Genomic DNA, 26,186 nt, shown 5'->3' on the forward strand with positions numbered 1-26,186 from the left:
TTAAGAACCTTTAGCTTAACTCAGTCTTACCCCATTCAGAGCTGAGAGATGTTATGGTAATACACTTCATACACAGGGACATTGAGCCACAGACATGTCTAGTCAAGCCTGAAAAACAGGCTCTGTTCTCTGCTGTGCAATTTCAGGTAAGCAAGACACATTCCCAAAAACCGCTCAGCTCTTCCCTTCCAAAATGGCCTTGCCTACAACAGAGCACCCAGCTCTTCTGAAAAACAAATTTCTAACATGTAGTGGCAAAGTCTCCAAAAGACAGGGGACAGGCTCCTTTTGAAAAATTTATATTGGACATAACTTGCTCCAAGATCAAAACAAGTCTCCAGGGCAGGGTTGGGTACAAAAAGCCTAGACCCCACTATCTCTAGATCAAAACAAGTCTCCAGGGCAGGGTTGGGTACAAAAAGCCTAGACCCCACTATCTCTATTCAGAAAATTGTCACTGTCACTTCCACTGAAGGACAGCAAACGACACAGCTTGATCATCTAACCATTCACAGGAAGGCTCTGGTCACAGCTGATTCAAAGTACAAGTATAGGATTAAAGAATCCACTTATATGACTTAAGGTCCACTTCCTCTGTTCCGTCTTTAATACAGCCTTATTGSAAAAAGGGGCAAAAGAAAAGTGCCACTCGCCCATTGCTTCAAAAATCATACCAGCAATGCCAATCCCCTATCCTTCTGTTCAGAGACTCCACGGCAGGAGTCAAATCATCTTAGATGCTTTTTATCCAACACTTGCTACGAAGAAGCATAAAAGCTCTAAAATACAGACCTCACAGCCATAATGGGGAAGGAATTTTGACACCTCAGAAGATGACAGACTTCTGAGAAACATTCCAGGTCAACTTTATCAGAAAGATCTGGTAACTTTTTAGGCTGCCAGGGACACAAAAAGCATTTTGCATCAGCAGAGTGATGCGCAGTCACATAAGAGGAGCAATAGCTATGGCTGTCTGCCTAAAAATCACTGTCATTCTCAAATATACAAAACACACTCTCACTCTTCCTTGCCAGGTGAATGCGTTTTTTCATTAGCAAGTAAAATGCTGTTCATTTCTTCACCTTCTTTAATCATCCTGTCAACAAACAGGTGAGTGAATCTGAGGGCATGGGATGCTAAATGTTCCCTGTAATTATTCAAGACTACCTTATCAGAAGATTGAACTGGCCATATCCTGTAATCTGTCTCCAGGTCAATTCCTAGAATTTCCCAGGAAAATGGAAACTGTTAGCGATACAGTTATGCAGTTGCCCAGAACTACARGGGGAAAATTTCTTTCCAGAATCCAACCTGAGCTCCCCAAGTTCTGAAGAGCCTGCATTACTCTTCCTACAGTCTGTTCCAAGAAATATATTCAAACTGAAAACTGATCTTCATTTTTTAAAACAATTCATCAGTGTCTGTTGCTCAAAATCCTGTATGACATTAAAGGAGTACATGGAACATTATTTAATGTCATAAACAGAGAGCAGTGACTTGAGGAAGGGAACAATTAGCATTAGAAGTGGCATTCTCACAAGTACCCTGAATGAGAGAACAGTACAAGAGAAAAATGCAAAAGGTAAATAAATCAGAAACATCTATTACTCTAAAAATAGTGTTTTGCAAAGATTTCACTGAGATGTCAGCTGATCTCATTAGTATTTTTTTAATAATAAGAAAAACTTTTAAAACAATTTCCTGGATGACTACCAGAAACTGTTAATAATAAGTCCTGGGAAAGAAGTTGGCCAGAAGGTCACAAAAATCTTGGCTCACGTTTGAAAGAACAGAGAATGGACTCACCATAAAGTTGGAAGAATTTTCAAGAGATTCCACAACACTTAAATTTAGGGCTTTTCTTCCCCCAGCTTTGAGGTGATAAAAGGTGCAAACTGAACATTTCACTGAGAAACGGAACCACAAACTCTGCACTTCAACTAGCTCTATGCCAGGGTCCTGCCTACCCCTGCAGCATATTTCCTAGAAATTTGGATTTTAAGGAGAATGTACTTACGAGAAGGCAAATGCCACCAAGGCCCCACTGACCACAATGAAGTCCAGGATATTCCACAGGTCACGGAAATAGGAGCCAGGGTGGAGCAGCAAGCCCAAGTCAATCATCTTCAGAGGAAACACATCAAAACAAGAAGTTTTAAGAAAACAAGTACTGACTCAACACTGCTGAGGTACAGCAGAGAAACGTCCTCGATCAAATGACCTTTCACAAACTCTTCTTCAGGGTTTCACAAACAACATAGATTTCGTTCGTGATAGGACTCAGCAGGGAAAGGGAGGTTTGTTTTTGTTATTTAAGGTAGGGGTTAGTTCTGAAGTAGATAATATTGGCACGAGTCAGCCTCAGTGTGGGCAGAAGCTAGGGGAGGCCCTACACAAGGCTTTGCAAACGCTCTCCATGGTTTCAATCATGCCTAGAAACAACTCTTCATATTTCCAATCCTGGTTTTTACTATCAGASGAGAACTATTCCACTACACTACGGTAAACCAGATGGTATGCTGGGAACGGGGCATCTTTTCCCTCTTTTAGAATTCAGTCTTCCCATAAACATATATCTGTCAGTAGTATTTACTGGCTCGTTGTTTAACACACATGCAGTGATTGCGGTGTTCTTCAGAAATCTGCCATCAGCCCAAAGCAAAGTTTTCATTATAATAACTTCCAACAGAACAACCTCTAGTCATACTTAATCAAACTATCTGTCTCTTATGGGCACAAAGAGCTCGGCCAAAACCAAAGCTGAAGTGAATAAACTGTAACCAAAACCATGACAGACAAAAACATTAACTGCTATATAGGAAYCTTTGCAGAGACAGACATTAATTTAAGGGAACAACTGTTGGYGTGAAACACCCAAATAGCTTACTTTTATTCTACTCCCATCCAACAAGATTATTAGGAATTAACAATCAGAAGAGAATATTACAGAATAAAAAGGCAAAAGAGGCAAAAAGAGGATGAGAAGAACCACAACCGAATGCAAYAGTCAGAAAGAAAAATGCCCACTCTGAACACTCGCTGACAGATGCTGCGCAGAGTAGCAGCGTTGCTGACTTCTATATAAGACTCTGTCTCTCTCCTCACAGTGCTGCTAAGGATCTTCTAAAGTTGAGTCTCAAAATGCCTATTAGTCATTTTCTCTGCTTTGCTAGGAGCTCTGCAATTACCCATATAAACTTTTTTCAGATAGCTTCAACCTTCTTAAATTGAACAAATGAGGGAAAATCTGTTTTTTATATTGTGTCTCTTTTGCATCTTGTTCTGAAAGTAAAAATGAACTCCATCATCACACCAAGACTCAAGGCTGACTTTATTAGAACTGTGCTTTCCGGAAAGTTATTGCCCCACAGATTCAGCACTGTCTATTGCCCTGCCCAGGGATGTACCAGCTACAAAGCRAAATCCTCAGCTTTTTGAAACGAGATAAACCAAGAATCAGTTATTAACATTCCTGATCAGCACCARAGGAGAAGGGGAGGATCAGAGCTGCCCAGTAAGGTCTATCATCTGGAGCTCAGTCCTGCCCCGAGACGAACGCTGTTGGCACGGAGCTGCCCTGGTGGCACAGGGTRCGTGCACAGTGAGCTCGTACCTGCCTGCAGACTGGTTCAAAGACCTGGCTAACCCCACAGATACCTCGGTCAGCATCACAAGGCCTCTGAATTAGTACCCCAGGGAGATGAACGGGGTGGGGGGACGCGTGTCAAAGCTCTTTTTCCAAAGATATTGCTCCTGTGTCCTGACGCATTCACAGACATCTCTGCATCAGGCACCATTCACATTTCTTAATCTCTTACACAACCGCAGCTACTAAAGACTTCCTTATTTTCCCCCATGAAATTGGAGATGCTAAAAAGCAGGAGAGATGCTACAGAAAAGCATCTGGGACACACTGGCTACTTTTGAGTGCTATTCCTGAGTTAAAGCATCGTTAACTGCCCTCTAGGCACACCAGGAATCTATGTCACGCTTCACCATCTTTCTCCAGATTCCCAGAAAGACATGAGTGTAAATCTGCATGAGCTTGTGAACATTCCTATTTGGAGAAATTCTTACCTTGATCACCATCTCAAAGGTAAAGACACCCGTAAATATATAATCCAAGTATTTCAGAGCCTAAATCGGAAAGAGAAATTTGTATTAGAGGAGACTACACATAGAAATAATCTGCACAAAAGCAAAGCTTAAAAACTATTCTAGCAATGGTCTATTTACTACAGTGTCAATGGACAAATTTCCTCACATGGGAGGCTGTCAGATAGTTCAGGCACAAACTTGAATCATCTAATTCAAAAACAGCAATATTTTTTCCAGTCCCAGCCAGAATGCAGTGCATGTGTGCGGGGGTTGCTTCCGCAGGCCTGTGTATATGGCAGGTAYAATACAGTAAAATGGCTAAATTTCAAATGAAAACATTTGAATATCTTTTCCCAGGGAGCTTATTTGCCAGCATTTGTGCAGAAGTCCTGGCTTTCTCTTCTACAATAGTTGATGATGGTATTATTAAAGACCTCAGGAGAGCAAAACAGTGATAAATTCCTTTTGGTAAAACTCATTGCACAGCTATTAAGGATCAGGAAGAGATMTTGCTTGTAGGTACTTCAGCTCCTTACTGATATAGGGATTCCTGGATCCTCCTCTGAAAAGGCTAATGCTGGCCAGACTCAGAAGGAGGCCAGACCAAGCATTTCCTGCTCTGACCTGGTCGGCCAAGCTGTACTCTCAAGCAATTCAGTTCCTCGGCCTGTTTAAACACAGGCTCCTCAGCACACACCCTGGTAAATGCAATACCAGTCAATTCAAATATCTGCAGTCCTCCTAAATCTTAACGTGACCCCATGAATGGGATGCATTTATTCACATTTAGATTCAGTTGACTATATACACTGAATGGATATTAAATCAATATAAATCCATACAGGTAATTGTGACTTGGCCTAAAACAACACAGAGTCAAGAGCACTGCACTCTTTAAAAATAAAATAAAATAAAATAATAAAATAAAACATAAAATATAAAATATAAAATAAAATAAAYATAAAATAAAATATAAAATAAAATSCACTTCTRTAAATGTATAGGCAGCATACAATGACTATGCATGATGCAGATATCTACATTAAAGAGTCCAAAATTAGACAACTGCATCTCATTGTTTCTRGTCTTAATCTTCACTTCTGTACGCTCCCAACCGTGGGTGTGTGACAGGCTGTAGCCAGGCTCTGTGCTGACACCCAGCTATGCAGTCGGGGACCGCTGCTGGGCTGTGCGCTCACATAGGAGGTGGCACACTCCTATTTCGGTGCACAACAGCACTCATCTGTGAAGTCTCCGAGTGTGGCTCGACACCCATGGATCAGTAAGCTTTTCAGGCTCATTTCGCATAACTAGCATGGGCCAACCAACCAACGATTTCCAGATTCTCAGGCTTGGACTTGATTAAAACAGCAGCAAGGGCCACGAACTCTGAACTTTTTGGTAGTGTAATGGTATAATTAGAATATATTATAAAAGAACAGCTCCTGTTTTAGCAGGGGAAGACAGGAACAAAGTCCCTAGCCCTCAAAGAAAAAGGTTCAGATTGACTTGCGCTGTCTTTACTGCAGGATAAGAGCATGCTCACGAACAGCTGCTCTTTCCAGTGACTGGTTATGAGTTTYGGGCCCTGGGTCATCCACTCGCTAGTGCACTGCGATATCCTTTGGGGATGGGATAGAACAGACATGCCACGCGCATAACTGCTGGGAGAAGCAGAATGACTTTATTCTGGCTGTGTTGTCAGTACTCACATCATTCCTTGGTGACTCAGCCTGGACAGGGTCTTCTGCAGCCAGGGCAATGCTGCTGAGGGCTATAACTATGAGGATGACCATCTCGAAATAGCGCAAGTTGACGATGTAGTGGAACAGGCGCCGAATTCTAAAAACAACAAAAGCACATAGAGCTACTGCGGGTGCTGTAAGTCAAGCTCTTTGCTGTGGTACAAAAGACTGGCAGAAGGACAACRTTCATCATGAACATCACCTTTAGGATTCCTGTTACAATAAGTGTAAGAAAGGAGAAACTGGGGTTAATAGCTTTAAACTCAGGTTTGCAACAGATCTGTGGTGGGATTCAGGGTAAGACATTCAACATCTCTCCACTGCACTGACTTGACCCTTCTGCAAAGCGACGACATCTGTCTAAAAAGCATTGAGAGCTTTTGAGCATTGAAACTCAATTCTACAAATCATATTTATATGCCTCTCAATCCTTTTTCACTTTGAACTCACAGGTAAAAGTCCTGAGAGATTCAAAACTAGTTTTGAAATCCTTTTAAAATCAAATAATCCCTTTGAAATTGAGAAATATGCTGTGTACTTTGGGACTCTTAGGTGAAACTGGCGCCGTAACTATAAGTATTATTTCTAGCAATCTCTCTCTTGCCAGGCACCTCTGCATGCACTTTATTCTAAGCTGTTCTTTATAAGCTGCACAAATACTTTACAATAATGTATGTGATTACTTTAACCTAATCATTTTGTTCACAAACTGCGTGCAAGAAAAGTGACAATTGTTCAATTTCTAAGCAATGCAAAACCATTCACAAATTTCACCAAATAACTCTTTATCGGAGCGCAGTTCACAAATATTTAACTGCAAACACAGAGAATTCTACATTTGCACTCTATTTGTCAGTCGAATAAAGCACTTGTGCCTGAGGATCAAATTATATATGTAATGACCAACAACTCTGCTGGCTGAGAAAGTAATTCAGTTACTATATAGATATTTTCTCGGAGAAAATGCTAAGTTAGGTTAAAATTCTTTTTTTCACATCTGCTTATATACTACTTTTCTCCAGCTTACCGACGGATGCAGAACAAGAGTTACAAATACCAGAGAAACAGATTTGATATGAAATGACAGAAAGAACAGTGCTTTGCGGCTCCCTTAGCTCCAGTTATCTATCCGACAGGACAGGATAATCATCTTCTTGCTCTACAAATCCACAGAAGTGAAAGGCAACTTTTTCAACAGCATTTGTAACCGTAATTCACACACAAAACTCTATTCATTGGAGATATAACAAGTCCCTGTTTTTAGATCTTCATCATTCATAACAAGCAGCGAGATGCAGGAACATTTGTAAACCGCCAGTGTTGCTTGAGAAACCTTTTTAAATGCATGTGCGTGTTTTAAAAGGGTGGCACTTTAAAAGTAATACATTTCGATTACGCTTTTCAGAAYTCTTTTGTCCACTAGCAGCACCCTGGTCATGCATCTCCTGCGGGGTTTGGAAGAGAGTAATTTAGAAGTAGGTATGGTGAAAAATCACATCTCGGGAAAGCAGAAAGACCTTTCTTGAGAAGTTAGCACCTGAGGTAAGATCTGAGGGGATGCCACTGGGACCCATGGTGGAACATAACTACTTCCCCCCACCTTATCTCGGGCCCCAGCTGACTGCAAATAACTGACAGAGCCCAGGGCTGACCAGGAAGAACTAGGCGATACTGGTTGCAACTGGTGAGGCCAGAATGGGCATGAGGTCAGCAAAAAGGGGTATCTTTTCCCCAAMATGGCATGAGGTCAGCAAAAAGGTATCTCTTCCCCAACACAGCATGAGATCAGCAAAAAAAAAGGTACATCTCCACACCAAATATTGTATGACCAGGAGTCAAACTCCGTGTCCATAAAYAGCGCTGCAGCCTGGAGCCCATGAAGCTCTCCTGCACGGCAGCAGGCTGCACGACRGTGAATGTCCCCTTGCATTGGGACTCCTCTCAAGGTTACTCTCCTGGAGTTAAGAGAACCTCTGACAAGAAACTGTTGGAGTGGTAAGAAACTGAGACTCGGGCAATAACAAATGTGCAGTAAGATTCGCTTGCTATGACTACACTGGATAACCATCTTCAATAAATCTGTTTGCAATAAGCCTAGAGATGATAATAACACCAATACCTTCCCCCCGCTGCGACAGGACCGCGTCTCAACGTTGTTGATACTCATAAGAGTTTGGTCTTTGTCTTATTTCCCTTTGGCCCTGTGTAATAACAACTCTGTTCCAGCAAACTTTTTTATTTTATTTTAATGATCTTTTGGAAGAGCTGTTTTGTGGAGGAGGGGGACAGGAGAGAAAGGCAAGGAGGAGACAGGAACAACATACCAAATCCCGGACTAYGAGGCTCACAAGGTCATAACTTGTGAGACAGGTGAGAGAAGAAAAGAGAAGCGTACATACAAAACCAAGACAACTTGCCGCATCTCTAGCTGCCCAGTCCATTCCTCGGCTCACATCCTTCTGGGCTTGGGACCATCTAGCTTTCCGCCTCTGCAATGCTGTCTTTRGCAGCCATTTTGCAGTTAATGCTCATTTTTGGTGGTCACACCAAAACAAAAAGACTTGAGCCACCAACTATTAGGAACAAACTAATGTTTCCTTATCCAGCCAGACAGGGTCCAAGCTCCATAATTTGAATGCTTCCTATTTACGCCAGCAAGTTCATCTTTATTTTCTGCTGCACTATGAGTGCACCCCATCAGCTAATGCTCTCCCSTCCCATTCACTGTGTTTTTCACAAATTCAAAGAATATGTTGCCTTATTTGAAATTGCACAATGTGATTACAGCATTCTGAAAAGGGAAAACTTTGCGGGCTTCTGGCTCAGTTATCCTACTATTATGAGGTCTAATTGGCAGGTGGCTGGAGAAGACAAAGAGGAAACACAAATGTCTCTGTTGTGGGCTTGAGACAAAGGGGCACATGTTGAGTCTTCAGTTCATTTCCTTTTGGAGATTAGATCAGTGGTAATTTGGGGTCATTTTCCCTCTATTACTGCTGGCATTGAAAAATAGCCTCCAACTTTTCCCACTGATAAATTCCATCTGGGCACACACTCATAGCTATATCATCCTGGAGCACGTAGGGTTGTAGCCTGAATTACACAGTTGGCACTGGCTTTCAAGGAAGTGATTCAGCCTGCCCACTATCCAGGGGTGCCAGACCATGGCTTCTACCACAGATGCAGTTCTGATGCTGAAGATGAATACTCTGAGTAGGCAGCATGAATGTGGCCCTATTTTGTTCCACTAACTGTACAGAGAGCTGGGATCTCACAGTCCTGCATAGTAGATGGTCTAGAATCACTCATCGTTCTCTCGAATCGAGTTGCCGAAGGAAGGGCCCGAGTCCGTCTTAGGTATCTGAGCGTGCAGAGTCCAACCACAGAAGACAACAGCTGAGAACTGTAACAAGTCTAACCAAACACGAGAGAAACGATCACATCTGCTACTAGCAGATCTCTGGGTTGGCAGAAGTTTCAAACGTCCTCTGTTGCCCTAAGTTATTACTTAAAATGACTCACAGGCCTTTATGCTAGAATTACTACAACTCCTGATGCACTTGTCTAGTCCTGCAGCACTTCGAAGTGACACGTTCAGTATTTACARGCTTTGAGTACAAAGCTCCCCATGAGGCAGAGATGCCTGAAGCAGAAGAAATGTTATAATCCCAACAGATCCCACAAGCTGTACTCTCAGCCTTAGCAAATGAAAAACATTCACGTTTTCCCAGAAGTTCAGTTTTCAGTGATGTGAGGATACTAGCATGGAAAAAGCACAAACTCCAACTGGGGAACCTGCAAGAATTTGCTGACATCAAAAATATCCCTCAGTTGGCTTCTCCTGTTAACAGCTTTCCRCAGTGACATCTTTTCCATACTCTTGAATCACACTGGGCATGTTTCCTTTATTGATCTATAATTGAACAAACAATTACCTATCTGACCACCAGCAGGGCAATTAGAAAGAGCCTGCCTAAGTCAGTCTCCTTTCCCTATACTGGCAATTTATTCCCATAGGAGAGGCCAGCTGAACGGCAGCATCTGGTCTGCAACCTACATATGTATTTATTTAATTTTCCAGTGTGTTTGACAGAGATGAAGATCAAGCTAATGTTACTTCTCTGAATACCCATGCTTGAAGTACATGTAACCCATAAGCAGCATTAGAAAGTCAGAGGACTTACGGATTTGTAGGACTTAAGATAAACATGGAACTGTAAGGCAAGATTGGTTTAGGTCCATTTTTCGTCAAGTCATCRACATCTTTCTTCTCTTCTGTTTTACTTTCAAATTCAACGTTGTTCACTGTGATGTGAATTTAAGGAAAGAGAAATGAGAGAGTTAAAAATGTATCCGCACCCTTCACACAGCAGGCTGCCTGCAACAGCTGGATATGGAAACAATGCAGCTGGGATAGAGAAGAGCAGCCTTTGAATATGCTGATTAAATGTGATGAACAATCATTTGATTATTATCACAGCTATTTACAACCGTATGATATACACTACAATTATATTGCTCCTTAACCACTGCACTGATGAGCACTATATCTGAAAYGGCCAGGAAATGAAGATGCCCAGTGCAGATAAACACAGAAACCTTACATTTATTTACTCAAGAGCTGCCAAACTGGAGATCAAAATCCCATGCCAAATATCATACATAATTAGGGAGAGAGGATCAGCTGGTAACCCTAACCAATCTCACAATTCTGAATCCTTCCTCATAAACCAGTAGTGGGATTGGCTTTGGAACGTGAGGGGGAGCAAATTCGTAGATGAGCTTTGATAATTTTGGGGCTAAGACGGGCTAAGACTGGCTAAACTTCACAGCTTTAGGAACATAGGCTTAGAAGGGACTTCTTGGACCACTCAAACATGTGCCTGCATATTGCATCTCAGTTTTGGCATAGCTCCCCTTGTATGAATGTGCCAAGCTCCATCCCACAGTAAGGTTTTTAGCTTTCACGATCCCCTTCGACTGTTCTGAACCTCAGTTCCAAAAGGTTAGAAATGCATTCTCTAATTGCCATCATAAGCTTGCTTTCAGCAGGTTTATAAGATAATTTACTTAAGATAATGCTTAATATATGAACGGGAAGACATTTTATGCTGCAAATTCTTTTCTTGGACAGATATATACACTTGACTATTAATTCATAGCACCTGGAATCCAAAACTCCCACCCACTTATCATGTGTTAGAGGCAGTTTTATTACTACTTTTCTATTTTGCAACAAAATGATATTTCATTGGGAGTGACATGTTCAATAAATTCCTTACTGTATCTCAAGACAGATATACAGGAAATAGCCAGGAAAAGGAGAGTTTCTGATAAATTGTGACTGATAGGACCTCAGTATTGCAATATAGTAAAATTACCAAAAAAGAGAAAGAAAAAAAAGAAAGACAAATCTCATGTGGCTGACAGAATACAGTGGAAAAGCACAAATAGAGACTGCTAGCTCTTAGCTGTGCCTCTTAAGGAAGGAGAGTCCTGACAGCTCGCGACTTAATGCAGACCTCTTGGACTCTGCACTCCACACACTCTCATCAGCAMTCCCAGCTCTTGAGGTTTCTCTATGGCGATGTCTGCGCTGCCGGAGACCGGCCTCAAGCTGACTCAGGTGCTGGATGCTCTCTAATCGCAGCAGAGTGAGGCTCTGGGGTGTCAGAGCCTCCTGCTGCTGCAACTACCCTTATTCCTGTCCTGAAATAGCTTGTTTAGTGCTGGCTTGGGTATCCTCGGACTCCAGCTGGTTGTGCCTAGGCCCCACTTAGCATGGTCTACTTGCTCATAGGAAGTGCTGTAGTGTACAGAAGGCACAAAATCTGAGGTCAGAACAGGCTTGTACCTGAGTGGATTTTGAGCATGGGCAGAATGATCTTGGGACTGTCTGCAGAACAACCTAAATCTACCCCGATAGACACAAGGCAGGGTCTAGGAAAAGAACAAAGCTAGGGTGGATCTTCTGAAACTGAGATGCATTAGAGGGTTGTAAGAAGCTCTAAGATTATACCATAATTACAATCCCAAAGTGCCCAGGTCACACAATGGATACTGTGATAGCTGTGTAGCCCCCTGCCACTCCATGATGGGATAAGGTAAGAAGCAAAGAAGCCTGACTTCAATCTACTGGCTCTAATGCAATGCCACCATTGCCAGCTCCTCACTGCGGGATCCGTGGCCACCCGGGTCTCTGGGGCACCAGAGGAGCCATAGTGCAGTGCTACTCAACTGGGGCAAACAGCATTGCAAACGAACATGATAATGCAGAGGGGAGGATTGGGTCCCATGCTCACAGCAAGGGTCTTGACTGGTCTGCTGGGGAAGGTTGTTGCTTATTTTGTTGCACAGCTCTTGATTACTCTGCTTTGTTGTCTCTCTTGCTCTTTTACACTGTCTGGGCTCCCACGGCTGATATATGGATGAGCTCTGGGTGTGCCATCTCCAGGGAATCTCTTACACAGTGTTTTCGAGACACACCATGCGACCCTCACCTTTTGGGTTCCTGCAGGCTGCATGAACTTTAGAACCTATATTAACACCAGGTCCCCATGTCCATCTCCTGCAAGGATGCTGGTGGCCAGGAGAGCTCATTGCTCAGTGTGGGGGGGTAGCTCTTTAGAAAGATAGCTATTCTGGCAGCTTCACAGTGAATAGCAGGGGAACAAAGGCACTCACTTGGTATGACAGTGGTTTCCCCTGGAGGGGCGGTGATAGTGACAGGGATGTTCACAGTGGTGGTTTTGTCCAGAGGCGGCTGAATCATCCGAGTCACATTCTTCTGGTTGTCAGCATCTTCTGGCTGCTCCGGCACTTTCTGCAGATAGGTGCTGGGAAGGGTGTGCACAGGGACAACACTCACACTTCCACTAGCCTCTATCTCACACTGATTCTCCCTGAGACACAAAAGCAGAGTTTATTAAACATGGCCTCAGCAGGTTTAAGAAAACACATGTACCCTGACGCTGCAAGATGCTCTAGCTAGGTTTCATAGGCTGTTTTCTACATACAGGTCCTTTGCAGAAAACCCACAAGCTGCAGGAAACCTTACTGGTTACTGACCTTTTCCCTCCGAGAACTTCTGAACCAACATCCAAGCACGACATTAAGAGGAACTGTGCCACTGGAAGTAACTTCTCTTTATTTACCAAGACTCAGAACTGAGGTTCATAAGTAAGGACCATGTGGCACTTTTATGCAAGGGTGATATTAGCTTTCCAGCATCAGCTAGTTTCTGAATGAAGTCTGACATTATGCTTCTCAATGTTCTCCTGCAGGTTTATTTAAATTTAGTGATATGCATTTCCATTCCTAAACCACTCTGTAATGTTAATGTGAGCTGCTAAATAAATACTTTCCACTCTAGCAGTGGCTATATTTCAGTGAGGAGGAAAGCGGACTTGTGCATATGATCAGTCTAAGCAATATGCAAAGTGTTTTTAATCCATCTGAAAGAAAGATAACACAGACAGGAAAAATATTATCTCAATGTCCCTCATAGTTCCCCATGGTGACATGTGCTCAATGCTAAGGAATCCTAAAGAAATTTCTTTATAACATTAATAAAGCTGAAAAGGCAATCTTTTCTTATTAACTATTCTAAATGCTTCATGGGTACTATTTTTCTCACTTGACTAACATAAGATTTAAACAGAACAGGACACATCACTGTTTTCTATGGAAGAAGCGACTTCCTTTGCAGCCATGTGCTATGACAACTGGAAATACAGCCTACGGACTCATAGCATAAAAAAACAAGTCCAAAAGGGCTGTAAGCAAGGCTGAATGCCATTTAAAAATATGTAACTCAAACACAAACTTCCTTCAGAGGCTGTGAAAATACTCTGTTGTGCATTATGTAGGAGACTGGGCAGACAGTCCTACCAGGCCTGTTGGCTTTTGCATCGAGAAATCTATTTTCTTTTTTAAACTTGAGCTATTCTATGGGCTGGCATGGAGCAAAGTCATCTTTAGGAGCCTCAGTTGTTACCGATTTAAACAAAATGGAACAACAGGTTATACTGTAGGGCAAGGCTGGGGCAAGTTTAAAAGGAACAGCAGGGAACACCATAGGGAGGTGAATAAATTGCTTTCTGAAAGGTATTTGGGGTCTGCTGCCCCCTGAGCTGCCACAGCGGCATGTCTAGCTGTGCTGTGTTCACTTACTTGGCCTGGTGATTGCGGTGCTCTTTCTCTCCAGCCTCCCCCTCCTTCTCCCCATTTTCCTTCTCCACTGACTCATATGTCGACAGCGCTCTGCTCCTGAACCTGTGACGTCTGTGAGGCTCTTCACTGTTCTCTCCCTTTGAACTGGGATCTCCTTCCCGGTTCCCAGACCTCGATCCTCCCCGGTGTCGGGAACGCCGCTCGCTCCTGGCCCCGTTGATTGTCCCATTGCCTTCCTTGCCTTGCCGTTCGGCAGAATGACGGTGAGTCCGATGCCTGCGGTGCTCCTTCTCCGCACCTTCTTCCACTGACCCCCGGCGATGGTGTCTTTTTCCCCCTTCCTGACACCTGTTGCGATCACTTTTCCCTTCCTTACTGCACCCTTCCACCTCCTTGCTGCGGCTCCTGTGCTGTCGGTGCCGCTCCTCTTTGTTGTTGGTGCCAGACTCCCCGTTCTCATCCTTGGCCACATCACCCTTCTCTTGCTCTCCCAATTTGTCTTTATCCCGATGGCGGTGGTGTTTTCGGGGAGCCTCTGCACCATCAGCGGAGCTGATCTTGGTCTGCTCCACTTCCTGCACATCCCCTGGGCTCAGCTTGCTGATATTGTTCCTCCCCTCGCTCCTTGGCTCGACCACCAGAGGCCGATCCAAATGAGTCTTCATGTCTGGCCGGATGTGAAGGGTGGTAGCATAACGCACCCGCTCCTCTGGATCCAGCTCGTTGTATAGCGCCTCACAGCTGGCTCGGAAATTGTGCATCCGGATCTGGCTGGTCCTCTGCTCCCAAACAGACTTGGATTTGGAGGAGTTCTGCTGTTTGCTATGGAGGGGAGGAAGATGAAAAGTCAGTATCCAACTTTGCACATATTCTCTAAAAAGTATTAAAAAAAAAAAGAAAAAGGAATTTTTTAGCCGAGAGGGAATTAGAGGGTTGAACAAAAGAAAATATAGGAATGGAGAGAGAATGGCTGGCGGAAAAGATGAGCAGGGAAAGCCAGCAGGATCATCAATGTTAGTTTGTCCCACACGCAGAGGCACTACAAAACAGGTCCTCTGGAATGGAGTTCTCTTAATTTCTGAAACATGGCCATCTTGCTTGGAAGCCTCACGTATAGACTGAAGGGTTAAAGTCACTGCTTACAAAAATCATATAGCACAGCCAGAGCTTTTAAACAGCCTGCAAAGCTTCCCCACAATCAATAGCACATTTCTCCACACCTGGAAATGTTTGGATGAGCAAATTAGCAGGGAGCAAGAGGAGCTAGACTGGAGGGAGGAGCAAGGGGAAATGAAACCTGCTACTAAGAACCACAGTCTGAATGCCCTGCCACCAGCCCCTTCCCCCTTACAACCCAAAAGAAGTGTTGCTTTTCAAGCTGGACTGCCTCATAGGCTAATGGAAGAGGAGAGCCGTTTCTCTAAACCCAAGACGTCTTTCCAAGGTGAGGATGGACCATCCAGCCCAACCATCACAGGAATCTGGCAGAAGTACAAGCAAGAAAGGAAGACTGTTCTGGGTACTGTGAAAAGGCCCCAGGGAGCGGGAGAGTTGCACATAGATCCAGAGGCCCTGGAGAGACCTGGTCTTTTCTACATCAGCTCTTATGATGAGAACACGTCAGCTGGCATTGCCCTAATGCTTTGATTTTTCAGCACAGTATTTGGTTTCCAACCACCACATGTCAATGTGTCATGTACCTAGTCAATACAGGAAAGGAAGGCTGTTTTCTTTCCTCCAAAACATTGCGAGTCAAATTCTGCTTTTGCATAAAATCAAAGTAAACCCACTGGCTTCCAGGGTGGAGTTCTAGATTTAGACTGGTTCAGGTTAGCACCTTTTTTCAGCAATGCAACTTCCTCTAACAAAGAGAGGAAAAGCATTTTCCTTCCATTGACTTGCTCAGATCTCTTTTCACTTGCTAACTTCAGTCTGACCTCTGCAGCACAAGGAACACCGCATGGGGCTTGCAGACCTCCAGCCCTTAATGCACATCCCAAAAGGTTGTGGAAATAGGAAAGCAGACGCATTTTTCCTTACGTACTGTCTGGACTCCCCTGACAATAGAAGAAATGCGCTTCTGAATGTGTACGGGCTGATTCAGACTGTCAGGGTCTGTCGCCATGCTCAGACCCTCTGGGAGGCAGCATTCAGGTGGAGTCATGTAACACAGTGGGAGCTGTCGGAAAGGGTTTGCATCTCAGAGCTCTGCTGTGGATTTATTTTATTTTATTTTTTTAACTTTACTGAGGGTGCTGTGGCCTGGTTCTGCTAAACAGGCAAAAACATACTGAAATGTCCACTGCAGGTGGGATGAGGGCACTCAGGCAGATGTGAAGAAATCTGAATTTACCCCGAAATCAGAGTGAGCACAGCTAATCATCAAGAGTAAAAAATCTGAGTCCTCTGTTCCCATGAGGCACATCCTGGACCAATTTTCCACCAGCTGAGTGCACCATTTACACTACAGCATAATGATGGGTGGCAAAAATCACAGTTCTAAACATAAGTGATATCAAAAGATACTGGGGACATATCTTAGAGCCCCACTCACCAAAAAAAATCCACATCATATGAAGAGCAGGCTCCTCTGGAGGGGAGACCACCCCCCAACCTGTTCCCAGTGGTCCCAGCACAAGAGATAAACAACCTTCTCATAGCGGGCAGTGACCTGATGCTTTTTTTTTGGTGTCAACATTGTGAAAGATGCAAACGTTATCACTAGACTTACTTGATTTTAAAAGGAATTAATGGGTAACATGCAAAGCCTCCTCTGACTCCCCAGACCTGCAAGCCCTGGACAAGGGTTTCCTATCCAAAACCTTGTGCTCTCCCTTTACAGCTCATCCACGGTCTGCAGAAGGGAGCACAGCAAGAGGAAGCTTCCTGGGGAGGAGCGCAGAAGGTATCGCTAGAGGCCCCGCATGTCCTCCAGAATGGACAGGGTGACACGCTCCTCCGTGCTCCAGATCTCGTGCTACCCAGACTGAGCAGCGCTGGGAAAAGGAACCTCGTCCTCAGCACGCCAGCTCGGGGGAAGCAAGGCAGTTTGGGTCTGTGTATGTGCATGGCTGACTACCCTGCATATTTACTCGGTGCAGTCCACCAAACATTTGTTCTTAGCGAACATTTCTCACTTCATATTAAAGTTCTTGGGGCAAGGACTCTTTGGGTTTTGGGTGTTTTTTTTTTGTGCTAGCTGCCAACGCTAAAGTGATAACTAGCAACAAGGTGTTAAGTCAGAGCTGGGAAACCGCCCTGACACTGACTGAAGCCTTCAATTTTTCTACAAACCAAGAGCACAGAGAGAAGCACACCCCGCCTGCCCCAACTGCACCATCCTGTGCTCCAGCTCCACCGGAGAGTAACCACGTAGAGGTGGGACACAAAGCCCTGGACCTCCCTGCAGAGACTCCAGAGAAAACACACAATAAAAAACAGTCAACTTTCACGGAAACAGCTTCTCCATCAGTGCCCACACTGGGCCCCTCAAAGCCAAACTCCTAAAACAGATTGGATGTGGTGATGAGGAAGGTTAAGGATGTTGGACTGGTACTCATCACATAGCAGAAAGGGAGGGGAGACACTCAAAAGCTACTAGCCCTGGGTGGACTGGAAGTGGTGAGCAGCTTTGCTATTTAGTGACATGACTTTTTGATAAAGCTTATATATAAAATCACCCAGAAATGGGCCCACATTTAAGTCTTCAGAAATTTTCTTTCTGGCCTACACAGATGTTTACAGGGGATTTTCAGATGTTCCTTGTATCAAGGTTTGGGTCATTTACCTACAAGTGCAGGAATTTGCTCTGCCAAAAGTTGTATCATTTGAGAAGGGGTTTTTTAGCTGTACTTCCTTTATGCCAAGAACCTAAATCAGCCATTAAAAACATAATTATCTCAGGACTGCAATAGCTTCCGTTGTATTTGAATTGTGGACTACTGAAAGGTGAAGTTACTGCTAAGTGCATATACAGCTGTGAGCCTGGAGAAACCAAATAATGTGCATATTCACACAGCCTATTTTGCAAAAGTTCCTTTCTTCAATGAGACATCAAAACTGCAAACTCAAACTTCTCAACATATAGAACTACCTGCGATACATCCTTAACACTGACACAATTACTGAAGGTGATTTCCAAAAGAATACAACACACAGCCACCCACTAGCTTTGGTTACCAACAGGCCAAAGATCAGGAGGTTGGAAGTAATGACTTCATCCTTTCTTTAGGACAAGACAATTCCCCCACCCCCGAAAAAATCACTCTATAGATATATAGAGAGATATATATATAGATAGATAGATAGATATATTTAGTGCAGCAAAACACAATCAGGAAAACATGAAGTTTGCCTGCAAGCTCATTATCATATTCAAACCAGTCAAGAACATCAGGAGCAAGTGCCAGTGCACATAAAGTCTCGTGCAGGAAATGGAAGTAAAGCAATAGAGCAGGATGGACCCTCTGGGAACAAAGTTGAGGGTTTTTCAGAGCAAAAGCAGCAGCAACGGGAGGGAATGTGTCATATACTTGTCCAATTAAATTTATTTGACTCTTGCTTTCTCTAAGTTGTCACAGCAACTGAACGTAGACATATCTGATAGCTTCTTCTCTCCCATTGCTCTGCTGCACTTCTTCACAGGAGAGAGCTTTTGAACTTATCTATGGCACAACAGGGATGTCACCTCAAAAGAAAACAGTTTCATTAAAGCTGCCTGTATATGAGGATATAGTTCCTTTGCACAGAACACAAAGAATTGCAAAAGAGATGGAAAATTGTAGCTATAGCAAGATCATTCCTTCTAATGTTTCCTCCAGTGTTTGGTTTGGTTAGTTATCAGAAGCTACATGAATCAAGCAGACACGAAGTGTCTACAATATAAAGCATGCTAAATAGCAGTGAAGTATGACCTTAACATGACCAAACTGAAAAAATGAGCCTTTATGATAAGTATTTCTTTCCACAAAAGAAAACTGTTTATGATTCCAACTCCACATCTAAAGCCCTTAATGTTCACTGTTTGCTTAAAATTCTTCTAAAACCACTAAGAAAATTGCATTGACCACTCTGATTTATGCACTTAGTACAAAGATTAATGCTCTCTAATTCACTTCCTTTATGACTACTTCCAACCCCTGTTTTCTGTCTACAGAACATTTCAAATCCTTTAAAGAGGTACTGGCAATATTCTCAGTTTTCAGATCCTCTGGGCTTGAAATGTCATAGTATATATATTACTGCTAATGTGCTTTACTGAGTAACTGCACTGTCTTTGCTTGGATTAAGAAGCTAACAGTCAAACAAACCCCATGACTAGAAAGAAAACCATAAAATTTATGTAGAAACAAATAAAATTCATATTAATGAATTGTTGACTAATGATACAAATAAAGAATGCAACCAGTCACTGGGTAGATTGTTCAAGAAAGGAAAGCACACCTTTAGCCGTATTCTAATCTTAGGGTATTCCTTAAAGAGTAAAGATTTTGCTACCATAACCTTTAAAACACTGCTTTATTTAATGGCACTTTGCTTCCCAGAACTACTGTTTTAATAAGCTACATAAGGGCAATCGTTACAATTTTGCTTTAATAAATAATGAACGAAAGCTGACTATAAGCATAATAATTTGATGTTAAAAATGCCTACATATTAGATTGTGGGTATGAAAGAATATGTTCAGATTACAGAGGAAAGGAAATTTCTTGTTAAAAAAAAAGTTTCACCAGAAAATGTGATACAAAAAAATCTTTCAATTCAAATTCACATTTTCTGGGCATAAATTTGGAGCAGCTTTCTCCATTTTATAATTTTCCACTCGGAAAATACAAATGAAATATTTTAGTTTGGGGTAAGTACACACAAAGCAGAACGTTTTATCTCTGTTTCGTTTGAAAAACGATTTTGTTCCAGATGAACTCGCCGCTAGTGTTTAAATTCGTTTTGCCAATGACCCCTGAGAATTGCCGCCTGGATGCTTTAGCACCTTTTCTTCTTTACGAGCTACATTTCCTGCCTGAATTCTCTCGCGAGATGCACTGTGCTCTCCCGCTGAGCCGGTACAACAGCAAACATCACAGAAATGCTGTGACCAAGGACCATCATGAAAAACACCGTTCAGGCTCTTCCAGTATTATTCTTGAATTAGAATTTGTTTTTACGTTAGAATTTTTGATATTTCAGTTTCTCAGAAGGAAAACATTTTTTCCATAGAGCTGCTCCTGATTTCCCGTGGACTAGAAGCTCTCAATTTTGAACATGCTGTAATTCCAATATAACGCTGGGCACTTATCACACCCTCACATTCAGAAACTTGCTACCGAAATTTGAACTGCCTTTCAAACTTTCATAGATAACAACCTCTTAGATCAAGAAAGTTCACAAAATACAACATTCTGAATTTTTCAATATTATCATTCTCATAGAGAGTTCTCCACTTCCTCTACCTGCTCTTTTAGACAATACAGTGAAATGTGAGTATAGCCACATCACTGTGGCCTGATTCAACTAAAAACACATCTAGGTTGAAATACGTGGAACCATTAAGTTCTCCTAAATCCAGTCAAATGACATTTCTTTTTAATTTACGTGTTTTTGCTAAAGCATCCATGCTACACACTCAAGACGACATTCTGGCAATTAGGCAATAATGCCACAGTTTTGGCCAAAATCCCACTGTGAATTCTGAGCTTCTGATAAAAGCCAAGAGAAAACACCTCAGGGAAGGAAGTCACAGCCCCTTTTTTGCACTATGAGGATGGAAATAAAGCAGAAGAGCCAGAGAGTGAATATATACAGAAGCAAGTGATATGGATGAAGAATGATTTGGGTTCCTGGATGGCAAACGACAAATTAGGCCTGATAGGAGATATATAAGCTTGTCATCTCCCTTCTGTATGCTATCAGCTTGTGGATGCAACAGAGACCCGCTGTAATGGTTGGTGCGGGGAAGAGCTGCTCCACCAAAAAGAAATTTTGCTCTTCTCCATCTCATGCAAGACGCAACCACCTAACTCCACTGCAAAGCACGTCTATCACTAGCGTTTCTGCAGTTGTGTCAGGAGTAATGCTGCCCCTGAGCTACCAAATGCAGTGTGTTTGCTCATACGTCAGCTCTTGCCACAGGCTGCACCGAGGTCTGAGGCCTGTGGCAGGTGCAGACACTCTGCACTTCTGGGGAAAAAAAAAAAAAAGAAAAGAAAATAACCCAGCTGGCGAAATAACGGCTTTTGCTTTATTTACCATTCTAGAAAATGCCTTAAGAACATGCCATTTTTCATGTCCATGCAGTGGCTGATACCTCTGGGTCCTATTACAAACATACAATAAACAACAGCAATACAAAGAAAAACTCAAGTGAGTAGTAAAAGCATCGATTTGGATTCAAGCACCCATTACGATATAACAAGGACTGGTATCAAAGTCCAACCTCCCAAGTAACTGTATGTCGTGGATGACTGAAGGTGCCTGGCTGTTAATAAAATAAATCTCAAAATACATACTGAATATTAGAAAAACGCAACATAATTACTCGCTTAACTGTGTGTTATCACCTATGTGCCTATAAATTAGTTGCCAATTTTCAGTATGTATTTTATATAAATACTGATTTACTTAAAGAAATAGAGCGTATCTGTATACACTTAATTACCTCCTCTCAGTGAGTTAAAAATGGATTTCATACTGCTTGCAGTGCTTGTATCATAAATTTGTTATAGYACAAAAGCTTGGAATTAACAGCAGAAAGTGACTCACCTTGGGGGGTTTTGGGGGGTTTTTTTTGGAAGCTGGTTCAGGTATTTTTGCCCATAGTTTTTCATCAAATTAGAAAACCCTTTAAAAGTTATCAAAGGAAGAATATGGAAGAAAACCTCCTACATCTAAAAAGATTTCTGAATAAGTCTTGTTCTTTCAGAAAGTATAGATTTGCAGCTCCTGGTTCTTACTGATATTAAAGGCATACGACATTTTATGCTGTTTAAGCAACCTAAAGGAGAAAAAGGAATAGGGTCTTTTTGCACTTTTTAAAAGCTCTTTTAGATGACCAGACTGTTGCTCAACCTTTATCTTCACACAAAAATTAGATCATTTATCTATTCAGTATAATTACAGCAACAGATTTCACAGTGGGTAGAAACAGAGTGATACAACGGCATCATGAATCTATACTAATATTCCCCCAGAGAAAGGGAGTCCATAGTACCTGCAGGTACCAAAGAGGGGGGTTTCCAATTTATCTATTTGAATGTAAAATAAAAAAAGTACATTTCTAACCATGTCATTTACACTGTATAAAGGAGACCTTCAGAGGTCTTCACACTTCAGCAGGGCTCTGCTGGCCTACGATAGCAATTCTCACACACAGAACATTGTTCCCGCGTCCAGTCATTTGTTTAACTAAAACAAGGGGTTTTTTGCTGAAGAAATGCTCTGTGGCTACCCACGGAGAAGAAAATGCACACTCAGCTCAACTGTCGGAAATGGTCCTCCTTTTCAGGGAAAGGACCTGATGATGATAAATTACTTCCCAGGCAGTGCATAGAGATGTTAAAGAGGGTGTGAAGTATATTCGCATCTGTATCAAGGTCTCTCCACATGACTGAAGAGATGTAAAGTGGTTTCAGGTACAGAGTAATGAGTTTTAATCTGTAGTGATTCGCTAGTATGGCTGGGACAGAAAAACATGGGAAAAGAAATGTCTCTTACCAGCACAGATATACTGAGAAACACCCTAACATAGGCAAAGTTACAGTTTTTTGCAGTACAAATTACTGTGTTCATGGAATGGAGATGAGTTATATCAATAAAGGAGCCCTTCTGAGACACTGGCTCTAATACTGGTGGGGAGATAGCAACAGACCTCGATGGCAAACGCCTCTAGACGCAGGCAAATCCTCCTTCCMAGGGGATTTCGGTACCTGTGATTTGAATTTAGCTTTTTAAAAGGCAGCTCTGTCTCTGGAAGATTGGAAAAGGGGCCAAATTCTTGATTCTTTCAGGCTTGGTTTGTGCAAACGCTGCCTCAGGTTAGTTTGGTGCAACTTTAACTTCTGCTGGAAGGAAGCCAGGCCCTGGGAGAGAAGCCGGGTCAGCAGCACCTCCCCTCCATCCCGTGTTCCTCCCACGCTGCCCTGAGCAGACCTCCTCCTCCACCTGCCGAGGGTGAAGCAGGGCAAACTCGCTGCAGCAAACGTGCCCAGCAGCCTCGGTCCAGGCTACGCCCTGAATTTTCACTGGCCTAATCCTGGCAGTCAGGGGCTAAGAAATGAGATCTCAGACTGGCATAGCTGTCCCACCAGAACACCTCACACAGACATGTTGCATCTGCTTTGGCCAGCTGCAAAAGTTCAGTTTTGGTCACAGAAGCTAAATCCACATATTCTAATAAAATATTCTTAATGCAGGATCCAGCAAGGCCAAGAACCCCCAAAACACTCAGGGACCCGGGGAGCAAGGAAGACGGCAGGAAGCTGGTGGAAAGCCTCGTTTGCTTCTCCATGCCTTTGTACACTGAATCCTGCTACAGTGCGCATAAGGACAAACCCACGCGTGTTTGAATTGCACTTACTTGTCTCTCCAAAAGCATTAAAGAAGAAAGATAACGTCAAGTGGTAAAAGCATAAACTCAAAGCAAAGACGCTAAGATGGGTTGATGACAAGTTGATGACAAGTTTTGTTGTATTAGTTGGCAGGGAACAATGGTATTTTCTACAAACCTGCATTGGTGTCAAATCACACCCGTGATTCACAGCAAAGCCAGCAAGATTTGTTTGTTGGAAAGTGTGCAATGTGAGTGGAAGGTATACCACCGTGTTCGCTGAACCAAGGATACATAGGAGCTTGCCGAGTGCCTCATTTTCACAGTGATATCTGTAGCTTTAAGCTCTAGCTCAGGATGTTAAGAGAGCACAAGCACAACCAGTGCTCTCCTGAGTATAAATTTCCTGAGGATATTTATAGAGAGTTTCCAAATTTTGTCTCCTTGGGCCCCGTTTCCAAAAGTTAGATCCTTTTAAAGTCCTCCTCCAGCTTCCATTTAAAGAGCGCACTCATGGTGGGCCCCGTTCTCCTATTGAACCATAAGTGCAAACACTGGTGGAACATCAAAGCCGTTAGCCCAGTGCACAATAAACACAAAGAACAAAAATACTAGCGAGAACAAGACGAACCATCAAATGAGGGCAAAAGGGAGAAAAGGAAAAATAATTAAGAAGGAACAAAAGAAAATAGTTGGGGGGAAGGACAAGAGAAAGAAAAACAAAGAAAGGAAGGGGGGAAAATATCACAGTCAATGTGCAAAACACTACAGAGTTGCTCACGATCAAATCACAAGCATTATATGGCAATGTTGCACACCTTCCAGTCCTTCCACCGTATGTTGGTCTGGAGGCTTTCCACAATGATGGGAATGATTTTTGGAAAAAACAAGGAGGAGTGAAGGTACCAGGGGAATGGAAAGAAGGGAGGTTTATAAATGTAGAGATAGATATCATAAATCCATTTACTGAATATCGTAACAGAGAGCAACTCACGGTGAATTTACGCTGGAGACTGACGAGCTGCGAGATACAGTACCTCGAGTTTGCTTTACAAAACTGCACATGCAAAAACAAAAAAAACAAAGAAAACAAAAAGTGAGAAAAAAAAAAAGAAGAGAAGAGAAACCATAAAAGACATCGGGAGGAGACTCATACAGGCTGTGTCCTATCGAATGCAGACTGCAGCGTGCATCTCGGGAGGAGACCAGGCAAGCTTCAGAAAGTGTGGAAGCCACAGACACACCACCTTCTAGTTAACAGGAAGACAACCAAAGAATCAAAATGGAACCAAAAGGGAAAAAATTAAAAGGCGAACCAAAAGCCACAAGATGATATTAAGACTTTATGCCTCCATGTGCCATACTCACACAACGAAAGTCCTCGGCAGAAGCCATCTTAGGACCTCGGGGTAGAGGTCTTTGTAGAAACAGTTGCTGTTTGCTTTTACAGCTGTGCTGCAAATCATATTTGAAAGTGGGAGAAGGATGCAAGACTGCTAATTCCCACTCAGGCTCCGGGACATGCGAGGAAGAAGCCTTTGTGTGGGGGCTGTTGGAAGGATCTGGGCCATTTCCAGAGAACCAGGATCCACCTGAGCCCCAACAGCGGCTCCCATGTTGCCCCCTGCTTGGTCCCTGTCTCAGGTTCACCCCTCAGAGGCACCTACCTCTCGCTTCTGCCTGGGCTCAGGGATGCGTCTTAATTCAGTCCATCTGTGTATGGCTCACCATGGCTAAAAACCATAGGTCTGCAGCTCAGGCAAGGGATTACACTTTATTTAAAGGAGCTTGTTTCCATCCACATGTAATTTTGTAGATTCTCCTCCATTCAGTGCATGTTTGTACAAATGCCATTATATGTGGGGGGTTCTAAATACAGAAGGAGTTGAATTAAACCGAAAAAAGAGTTTATTTTTCCTTTGGCAGGGAATCTACAGAAAACTAGGATTCTAAATATCTTGATAGATCTTGGCTTGAGGTGCTAATTTTTTCACAGCTATAAACAATAATTTTTTAAGTCTACATCATTTGCAGAACCCTCCCAGAAGACTGAAAATTAAATCCCTTCATGTCCTGAATTTGCCTTTTCAGTTTAAGCATATACATACATATACATACATATATATATATATTTACTTCCTCAGCTTTCATGACAGTTTTCATCCATTAGCAATCAATGCTATCAAACCAGAAGGTCCAGTTAATATCTAATGTTCTTTGGATATATAAGTTTTCTTTGTATATGAGTTTTGAATATATATTTCACTAAAATTAACAAAAATGACCTGAAGAGAAATGTTGGCTCAGGTGAAGTATATAACATGACCATCTGGAAGCCAAGATACCTAGAGCATATATTTGAGAAATTATGAAAGGCATTTTCAAAAGCTTTGCTTGAGCAAATAATCTGCTGAACAGTCAGGTAAAGTATTCTGCCTAAACTTCAGCATTTTACATTTGTACTGTGCCAAATGAAATGGGAGTCAATGTGGAGTCAGTGGGGGGTTGGCATGCTCTGCTTGTTTGCCAGTGAAATTATTGCTTCCAGGTTGCTCGGGCTGGGGACCCCTTTACTCCTTCGCTAGAACCCCCAGGCTGTCAACTAGAACTGAAGAGAAGAATCTGATGAC

The 26,186-nt window shown here is 42.7% G+C and overlaps 1 protein-coding gene across 1 annotated transcript in view; it reads right to left on the minus strand.

The window, feature by feature from the left end:
• The window catches only part of CACNA1B (calcium voltage-gated channel subunit alpha1 B), a 315,999-nt gene that overhangs the window by 72,531 nt on the left and 217,282 nt on the right, over window positions 1-26,186 (minus strand). The window contains exons 20-25 of the mRNA XM_026059653.1: window positions 14,016-14,837; window positions 12,528-12,745; window positions 10,028-10,148; window positions 5,811-5,940; window positions 4,078-4,137; window positions 2,018-2,124 (exon numbers count right to left, since the gene is read on the minus strand). Of these exons, the coding sequence (XP_025915438.1) occupies window positions 2,018-2,124; window positions 4,078-4,137; window positions 5,811-5,940; window positions 10,028-10,148; window positions 12,528-12,745; window positions 14,016-14,837 (1,458 nt within the window). The remainder of the gene's footprint in view (window positions 1-2,017; window positions 2,125-4,077; window positions 4,138-5,810; window positions 5,941-10,027; window positions 10,149-12,527; window positions 12,746-14,015; window positions 14,838-26,186) is intronic.

Source organism: Apteryx rowi, unplaced genomic scaffold, assembly GCF_003343035.1.
Source record: "Apteryx rowi isolate R43461 unplaced genomic scaffold, aptRow1 scaffold_16, whole genome shotgun sequence".
Lineage (NCBI taxonomy): Eukaryota > Metazoa > Chordata > Aves > Apterygiformes > Apterygidae > Apteryx > Apteryx rowi.